We start from the raw sequence: 9,322 nt of genomic DNA, 5'->3' as shown, positions 1-9,322 counted from the left end.
AAGTTTGGGACCTCACGCCCTCAACAACACTGTTCATGAGAATCACCTCTCTTAAAGCATCTACAGCTGCAGTTGGCAAATTCGAGCCCTCAAACGTTCGCGGACGCGGACGCGGACACTGACCGGGCACTCCTCATTTTGCTGCGTCCGCACCCGTGTATTTCAAGTCCGCACCCGATGTACGCCAACAGATAAGATCCTCGTGGACGTATAGGGTGTGTTTGGTTGCCCGCATTGAGCTCAACCAGGCCGCGCGGGAAGGGAGAGACCTGTTTGGTTGCCTGATTTTTCTGTTGGGCCTGCATCGCACGCTCCTCAAAGCAGCCCAGAGCCTGGCTCACTGGAAACCCTCGGATCGGCAGTTTCTCGCGAGCTAGGCTCAGTGCGGTGCGAGGTCGCACGGACGGGAGCGAGGCGAGGACGAGGGGGGATGGCGGGAGATGGAAATCTGGCGCGTCGTCCCGGCGCCAAATTAGCCTCACCCCCTTTCACTCGCTCACCCATAGCCACTGCCCCCCTTTCTTCCCTACTGCCTCATCACCGGCGGCGGCTGCGATTTCAGATCTGCGCTATAGGCGGTGGCGGCGGAAGAGGCGGCGGCGTTTGCGGCGGATCTGGTGTTGCCCTTGCTGTTGGCCACCGTCTGTGCCATGGCTCCCCCTACGCCGTCCTCGTCTCCGATGCCGGTAAGCAGCACCCCCTCCCCCTTTGTTAGCTCAGTGGTTATGCCGTTAAGCTAGGTGTAGGATCGATTTCCCACTGAACGAACCGTCGATGTCGACTAGGTTATGGACGCACGGATGAGGCTGATAATCCAGGCAGCAGCACTGATTAGTGTGATTCAGGCATGGGTCATGTTCATGCACCAGAGAGCTGTTCGTCGTGCTGGGAGACCTTTGCTCCGCTATGGTCCATTGTTTCCCCGGGAACAGGAGAGGATCCAAAATCTGAACTACATCTACAACTGCAATGACGTCGAGGCTCTGTGGATGCTTAGAATGAAAAGAGCACCATTTCAGGCTTGTCGAGACCTTCAGGAGCAGGGGGCTGTTACAAGATAGCATCAACACCAGTGTAGAAGAGCAAGTGGCGATGTTCCTCCATGTTGTTGGCCATAACCAGAGGTTCATGGTCATTCACAACACGTTCATGAGGTCAATGGAGACCATCTCTAGGTACTTCAAGCAGGTGCTTTATGCTGTTGGGGAGCTTAGAGGAGAGATGATTAGGAGACCATCTGGCCAGACACCACCCAAGATTCGTGGAAGCCCAAGACGGTATCCATACTTCAAGGTGAGCATTGACAATATACACTTTTCATGGCTTGATATGCTTGTATTGTTCAAGTTGAGCACTAACACATGCTTGTGATGCCATTTTCAGGATTGCATTGGGGCAATAGATGGTACTCATGTTACTGCCAGAGTTCCTAGGTCACAGTCTGCAGCATACAGGGGGAGGAAGCACTACACAAGCCATAATGTGCTTGCTGCTGTTGACTTTGATCTGAAGTTCACATATGTGCTGGCTGGCTGAGAGGGGTCAGCGCATGATGCTAACATTCTCACTGACAGCGTGAGTCGACCTGATGGGATCAACATCCCCGACGACAAGTTCTACCTTGGAGATGCTGGCTATGCATGTCGGCCGGGTATTCTTCCACCCTTTAGGAAAACAAGATACCATCTCAACGAGTTCTCTGGTAGGAACTATCCTAGGACTGCACAGGAGCTGTTTAATCTCAGACACTCCAGCCTTAGAGTAACTGTTGAGAGGGCATTTGGAGCTCTGAAGAATAGGTTTAAGATCCTGGATCAGAAGCCATTCCACCCATACCCCACTCAGGTTAAGCTAGTTCTTGCTTGTTGCATTCTGCATAACTGGATCCTCCAGTGGGGCTTTGATGAACACGTGCCTGAGGAGGAAGATGTTGAGCCTGGCGATGTTGTAAGCTCCGGCCATGGTGTGGAGGCATTTGACAATGACGCTTGGAAGAAAAAAAAAGGTTGGAGTGGGCATAGGCGATGTGGCTTAACAGAGTTCAGTGCAGGATTTGAAGAAGATGGAAGAAGAACAAGAAGCAGCAGCAGCAGTAGCAGAAGCAGAAGCAGAAGCAGAAGAAGTGGAGAGGAAGAGGAAGATCTGGTAGCACCGATGAACTATCCCCTATTTAGCCAATGGCTCTTAATAATTTGAACTGTCATTTGATAGTAGTTAGGATGAACTGTCATTTGTTTAAGTAGATGACGCTACATGTTCAGATTCTATGTGGTAAGCTCACCACTAGTTACAAGTGGTGACAACACCTTATGCAGGTTGCAACCAAACACCATGTTATATGTGCGCCTAATGCAATGCGGGCAATCAAACGCCGGGTCGAAAATGGTTGTCTCATGCAACTAGGGGCATGCAGGCAACCAAACTATGTGCATCTGGGTTTTTTTGGCCTGCATCCCCTCAAACTGGCTCAATAGAGCCAGGCTCGCCGGGCCAGGCTGAATCGACAATGTAACCAAACACGCCCATATTTGTGCGGTACGTACATGTACTCCTCTCTCAGCTCTGGCCTCTGGGAGTAGGACGAGTGCTCGTGCATTTTCTCGCCCCATCGATCGCATTATATAGACGTGTAGTTGCGACTTGCGAGTTTGGGACCTCACGCACTCAACAACACTGTTCATGAGAGTCGTCTCTCTTAAAGCATCTACAACTGGACCCCTCAAACCCGTCATAAATGCCTGGGCAGGGTGCCCGGTCACTGCCCGGTCACGATTTTTTGACCCAGACGGGCCTCTCAAACGGTCCTTAAACGCATGGGCTGACCGCCATCCCCAATATCCAGTCCAAATATGGGGCGCCCGGGCGCACCCGGGCACGCCCCCACGTCGGACTTGACAACCCGACCCCACTCCAAATTGCAACAAACCCTTCCTCCTCCTCCCGCCGTCCTTCAACCATGCATTCCCGCGCCCGGACCCTCGTCGGCCTTCACCCTTGCTCCCAATCCTCACCTCCGGTCCCGATCCACCGTCGGAGATGTCGTCCAGCCCGAGCCACACCGCCGCGACGGAGACGCAGTCTGCCTCGTCCGTGGGGAGGCGAGGTCGGCGACTTGCATTCCGCTCGGAGCAGGTGCCCAGCCAGTGATCCGAGGCCATCCACACGCTCAGACATTGATTTCATTTTGCCATGTCTGGTTTGTTGAACTATGATTTGCTTTGCTTTGTTTCGAACTTATTTGCCATTCGGACAGTTTGTATCGTATGATCGACGTGCATGGTTTGCATGGATTTGAGAATCGGAATTTGTTGTATGTGGATGTGCGGCGCAACATTTGATGGGTGCCCGGTCAGTGCCCGCGGACGTTTGAGAGGCCGGATTTGCCAAGTCCGGCTGTAGATGCTCTTAGAGCTCACGCATTGCGTAGAGACGGGATTCACTGGTTCTCTGCAGGCAGGCTGGGTGCAGATCGGGTGGTGGTGGTGGAGGCCACAGGCAGGGGCGGCTAGGGGTATTCTTGGGTCTTCATGTGAATACCCATGAATTTTACAAAACAATGTTGATTTTGGCAAACCAGTGATAATTTTCAAAAAACAACAATGATTTTTGCAAAATGAATACACATGAATATCTGGTTGCAAATTACTGAAGCCGCCACTGGCCACAGGCCTCATCCGCAAGAGGTGCAATGTCGAGCAATATAGATGCTCTTATCTCAGTAGCCATGTTTATGGCACGCACAGAGCCTTCGTGCCACTTTTCACCCCATCATATACATTTGGAAAGTGCTCATGTGAGCCCGAGCACACGTAAGCTCGCTATCTTCGCCATCAGCTGGCTTCGGGATGCTCGACCGAACAGGTATAGGCCCAGATATACTCCCTGTATTGTTATTTTATCCAGGGCCCATGGCCCACATCGGAAAAGTGGCCGACGTTACCCCGTTATTGACGCCCAAACCGGCTCGGATGGAAGACGACGGTATGGGCTGTCATCTATCGGATTCTGGGCCAACATCGTCCTCATTCTCATCCTTCTCTGCCACGACGCAGGTGCAGCCACCGGCGGCAGGATCGTGGTCGCCGTATCCCTCTTCAGGCAGTGTCAGCACCGGCAACTCCCGTGGCCTTCCACCATCACAGCGTTTCGCCCAGATCAGTATCATCAGCACCTAGCCCCCTGCAAAATACAGGCGTTAGTCTTCAAACATTCGTAAGATCATGCAGGTGTTCATTCCTGAATATCAACTAGATTATAGATGCTTGCATCCTCCGAGACAGCAGAAAGAGCAGAAGACAAATTTATGGCACCTCAGATCCTTCTCCTTCACGGACGCCCTCCGAAGCTACATCGACCTGAAAATGTCATTCATACCAAACTGACGAACATCCCCAAAACATAGAAAAGAGCCACATACAACACGAATGCAAAGTACCTCCACCAAAAGCACATCTCGCTCGGAGTATGCATCCGATCGTGTAATTGCTGATCCGCCGTCCGAGAAGACAGAGGGAGCCATCTCCTCTCTTTGCCAAGAGCTGCACAACAGTATTGCTATATCTACATGAACCAATGACAAACGCAGGCGACAACTCATCTTAGTCTCACCTGGTAAATATGTATACAGTCTCCACAGTGCTCATGTAGTTCAAAATTTGAACGCATGGAACTACCATATGTATATGAGCATTACCATAGCTTCACTTGTCTGAAGCCTGTCAGTTACTGAAAGCTTCATTAACTTGCTGGAGCATTCAGCAAGCAGAAACTAAGCAGGTGGTCATCTATTTGATCTACAAAGATCAATCAACACATATAACCCTTTCTGAATATAAAACACAGTATATGATCTGTTCCACGTCTATGATAACAACTTCCTGAATATACAACAGTATATGATCGGTTCCACTTTGAATGATAACAATTGCATGCAAAAAATTAAGACCACCACTGTTTTATTCAGGAAACTGCCTGTCAAAAATATGGAACTAATGTAATGTCACAACACATCTCCGATTCGAAACATGCAGAAACAATTTTGTCTGAACAGTTTGCAGGCATAGTCAAAGTAATAGTACAACATAACTGAAGATTTTCCAAACACGCAACATTCAAACTACACGAGCACATTTCAACACTATTTTTTCAAATCAGCTTCCATTCATTCTTAGCTCCGGTGTTTTGTTCTAGTTGTTTCGACCGTGACCTTCTACCCCACAATTCTTGCAGTGTGCAGGTTTCCGAGCTTGGTTTGGAACATCTCCACAATCTGGGCATGTCGTCCGCTTGTGCTCTGCCACCAATAAATGATTCAAAATCTTATTTTCTTGATGAAACCTTCGTATGGCACCTTTTATCTGCTATGTACCAACCGTTGTCCATGGAATTGGAACGCTGCAGCCTTATCAGAGCAGGGCACTCACAACGACAAGACTTAGTGTTCTCCACGAACGCCTTCCCCTGATGCCCATTTGTACACAATGAGAAATAAGTTTAGTAATGAACAATTCAGTAGCTAGCAGTGTTCAGCAATACCAAAAGCATTTTTTACATACAGCACGGCCACAGACTATTTCTTGCATGCATTTTGTCCTCTCCACGTTCAGCCTGCTTTTGTCGTACCTAATGCCAAATCCTTTCTCCCAAGAGTATATGTTGTGAAGATCATAGGCTTCATCCGAAGTATCAAAACTTGTCCCCAATTTTGGCACGATTACATTATCTCCAAGATTTTTAGCAGAACCACGGATTGCTTTCTCCAGTGCAAAAATACCAGACACTGTGTCCCGCCTGCCGCGGCAGCATAAATCCTAACTCTGCGAGCAAATAACACTATTTTTTGATAAAATTACAAATGCACGGCAGTTTCATGAGTATCCCAGAAACCGGCCAGAACACTTTCACTTAGTTTCCCCATTTTCCCCTGCCTGGCTCGGCAACCCCAATTCTGACTCTGGGTGTAAATCACGGTGTTCGGACAGAAATGGATAACGAACAAATGCAAATTACTCTCCTCATCCAAATGTAAATCACAGTGTTCAGACAGAAATAGTCGATGCAAACATAAAGCCAGACAAAAACTAAATTGCCGAGCTATCACATACAGCAAAGACTCTAAATTACTCCCTGATTAAAAATTCAGCCTGGCTCAAGCAGCACGCAGGCACAAACACCATACAGGAAATCAATTATTTGCTCACAGCGCACCAGCCATAGTGCAAATGTAACCATTAAGTGTTTCAACTCTTGGTCATTCAAACACACACCACGAACTATGTCACACAGAATCTAAATCGTCACAAAGCCATACCTTTGCATTCACCCAGGAGCTTTGAGGTCGATCTGCTCTACAGATTGCTCGGATGCTTGAGCGGAAACTTCAATCCCTGTCCCCGCCGCCATTTATGCGGCACAGATCTGGCCGTCCGCACTTGCTGCCGTCATGGGCAGCAGCCCAAGCGGCTCCATGGGGAGGTCTGCCGTCTGCACACCACAAATCGCGAAATATAGTCTAGATCTTCAGAAATCGCCACCACAAATTATAAGTCAATACATACACAACGACTCAGATCCGTACCTCTTAATGGGCTGCATCAAAGAACTCCATCTTCGCGGGTTGCCGCAGGCATCTTCTCGCACGCCATAGGTCGCCGAGATCGCCGACAAAGGAAGGATCCAATCTCATGAGGTAGAAGACAACTGCTCCCAGCGACCCCTTTGCATTTACTCGGCTACTGTCGGTTCTCGCAGTTACTGGGAAAGCAGAAAACCCGAGCCACGGATCAGGACGACATTGACGTCTCGAGCCACGGCTCTGTTCCCACTCTTCGACGGCGTTTCATCATCTGTGCGAGACATGGCCCACTGCTCAGGTCTGCATGTGTACGTATATCTCATTTTCCCTATTTTTGGCAGAACCCGAGCCTGTCGCGCGCATTAAATGCGGCGAATCGCGAGGCTATACCCAACCGCTCAGATAACGAGCGCCTGTGTACTCGAGTTCACAAACTCCGCGTCCAATGTTTACCCCATTTAGTTCCTTCTGCCTGAGACATATCCAGAAGTTTTTACAATATGTCACGACGATGAGGCCACTCTACGAGGCCACGAGAGGTGGCTTGAAGATGAACAGAGAACAGAAGAATGAATAGTGAGGTGACGACACAACTCACCATTAGCCATCATCGGATTAGCTGCTGTCCCGGGCGGTGTTGCGGTTTGGGAGGGCTGAGAGCATGGATGTGGATCGGGTTGGGCAGGTAAAAAAAGACACGCTTGGCCGTACACTTATGAGTTGGAAATGCTAGTAACCAGCCTTGTTGGCCTGACAAGTGAACCAGCTGGTCGGGACAAACTGTTAAACTGGGTTAAACTTGACAAGACGTAACAACTTCAGGGTAGAATGTGGACGAAAAGTTTTAAATGGTGGTAAACACTATCACAAATGTACAAACAATTATATGTGATGTACAACTTGTAGATTTAGAATAAAAAATTCTCAAATGAATGACAAGTTGCCAGATCGCAACTTGTGTTACTATTTATGCAGCCGGTAGTTTCAACCAAAACTAAATTACACGTGATGTATGCGCTACCAAAACAATAAGAAACACTCTAATATTATGTGGTTATCGCACTACTAGTACTACATAAATCTACTATGAAGCTTTTCTAAGATTCCAACTATGACGATACTTTTGTGGCATTTTTTATGGGTACTTTTATGGCATTTTAACAAGGGTTCCACTGCTTCAGCTACCATAGAAGCTTTCCATGCGGCCATGCCCTATGCATCCTTTCTTCATTATTTATAATTATATGCATGTATAAATAAATGCAATAGCGTGCACCAAGTGTTTGTTTGACCAAATGGCCAAACAAAAGTTGGTGACAGCATCCCATGGTTCCCATGAGACTATGACTTATTATTAGGAAACCAAGAGATTGGAAATGATAACATATTTATATAGTGCTTATCTCGTCACAGTTTAGTCGGGTTTCATCGATCTCGTCCAGTGACACAGTACACACTACTAGCCCCGTCCTGGTTTATTGGTCCCCTTTGTAATTTGTGCCAAATTTTGAGCTAATATTTAACTAACAAAATGTTAATGCATGTTAACAAAAATTATATTGTTGGATTCATATTTGAACATAGTTTCCAATGATCTAAGGTTTGGTGACATGTATGAACATTTTGTTAGTTAAATTTATGGTCCAAGTTTGACACAAAATACAATGGAGACCAATAAACTAGGACAGATGTAGTACAAAGAGACATCATGGAAATAATAAATGCAAGAAGCTCTTTATTATCTTTAACAACAGCGTGGGATCATCATGTTTATTCGTGCAACACGTGACATAAACCATCAGCCTCACAACAAAATTTTCTAACCACTTTTACTCAAAGAGGTCTTCAGACGAGCAATCAGTTATATGGTGTAAATCGACGTCAGAAGGCATTAAACCAAAAGTGAATCACCCATGAAAGCATATATGCTTAGGCACCATTCATTATCGGCTTCTTCATCTCCCACGTTGTCAGGTGGGATACCTTGATGTCTTTTGGCTTCAGTGTGCTTCGTCGGCATCTTGGTGACAATTGTATGATTCGACGACCAATACTAGTAGGGGGCCGCCTCCTGCCCAAGCACGCTCAATGCTCATAGCTTCTCATCTTTTTAGACGGGCAGCTCATGGGCCTTTGGCAAACCTTTGAAGATAGTCAAGTTCGTGCAAGTATACAAATGTGGTGTCACGACTTCGATGTGGTTTCATTATCCTTACTAAGGCCTTGGTAGCAGGTCATGTTGCACAGACTGTCACCACCGAGAATATGTCTCCAAGAAATATCTTTGTAATTCCTAGTAATAGGAGTTATACTACAATTTCTCTGGTCTATAATCCAAAGCATTGTATCTGTAAAGGTTGCTGGGATTGAATACATTACAAAAAAACAAAGAAGGGAAGAGCATTTCTCAGGAGAAAAATAGCCCGCGCCGCACGCTCGCAATTTTTTTAACCTGCAACCTATATATTTTATGCAATGATTTAATTTCGCATTCCATCCGATTGTAGGGCAAGCGGACTCATGTTCCGTGAGTACTACTCTCTATACCTAAGTCTTTTGAGAAACCATGGAACATGATAAGAGCTGGTGATTCTGAAGTGAGGATTTCATGCCTCAAAGATGAAATCACTCGAAGACATGCCAATGTTGTTGGCACTAACTAAAAGTGAATTTTATGGCGCTTAGTCTAATTTGACGGTTGATCAATGGTGTAATTATTTATTTGCATCTCATAAGTCAATCGTACGT

At 47.1% G+C, this 9,322-nt stretch overlaps 1 protein-coding gene and 1 long non-coding RNA gene across 7 annotated transcripts; one reads left to right on the top strand and one right to left on the bottom strand.

Annotated features, from left to right (window-relative positions):
• The first annotated feature begins 1,092 nt into the window (after positions 1 to 1,092).
• Positions 1,093 to 1,536, top strand: LOC141022050 (uncharacterized). Its single transcript, XM_073497930.1, has 2 exons — positions 1,093 to 1,293; positions 1,384 to 1,536. The coding sequence occupies exons 1-2, from the start codon at positions 1,093 to 1,095 to the stop codon at positions 1,534 to 1,536; spliced, it is 354 nt and encodes a 117-aa protein (XP_073354031.1).
• Positions 1,537 to 3,580: 2,044 nt separating this feature from the next.
• LOC120963153 (uncharacterized) lies at positions 3,581 to 6,876 on the bottom strand. 6 transcript variants are annotated; one of them, XR_005755209.3, is made up of 6 exons: positions 6,578 to 6,875; positions 5,556 to 6,483; positions 5,373 to 5,460; positions 4,436 to 5,293; positions 4,311 to 4,355; positions 3,581 to 4,179 (listed from the first exon to the last, which is right to left on the bottom strand). It is a non-coding gene; the product is annotated as an uncharacterized lncRNA (long non-coding RNA). The 6 variants fall into 6 exon arrangements; XR_006663176.2 differs by having other exon boundaries at positions 4,436 to 5,460; positions 6,578 to 6,876; XR_006663175.2 differs by having other exon boundaries at positions 4,436 to 5,816; positions 6,311 to 6,483; positions 6,578 to 6,876.
• Positions 6,877 to 9,322: the final 2,446 nt, after the last annotated feature.

Source organism: Aegilops tauschii, chromosome 4 (assembly GCF_002575655.3).
Source record: "Aegilops tauschii subsp. strangulata cultivar AL8/78 chromosome 4, Aet v6.0, whole genome shotgun sequence".
In the NCBI taxonomy this organism is placed as follows: domain Eukaryota; kingdom Viridiplantae; phylum Streptophyta; class Magnoliopsida; order Poales; family Poaceae; genus Aegilops; species Aegilops tauschii.
The sequence above is the reverse complement of the archived record's forward strand: the minus strand, read 5'-3'. Positions and strand labels throughout refer to the sequence as shown.

Bases quoted from the DNA above. Each gene is read 5' to 3' on its own strand.
- LOC141022050 (XM_073497930.1), top strand. From the start codon at position 1,093: ATGTTCCTCCATGTTGTTGGCCATAACCAGAGGTTCATGGTCATTCAC. The intron at 1,294-1,383 runs GTGAGCATTGAC...TGCCATTTTCAG, and splicing joins GACGGTATCCATACTTCAAG to GATTGCATTGGGGCAATAGA.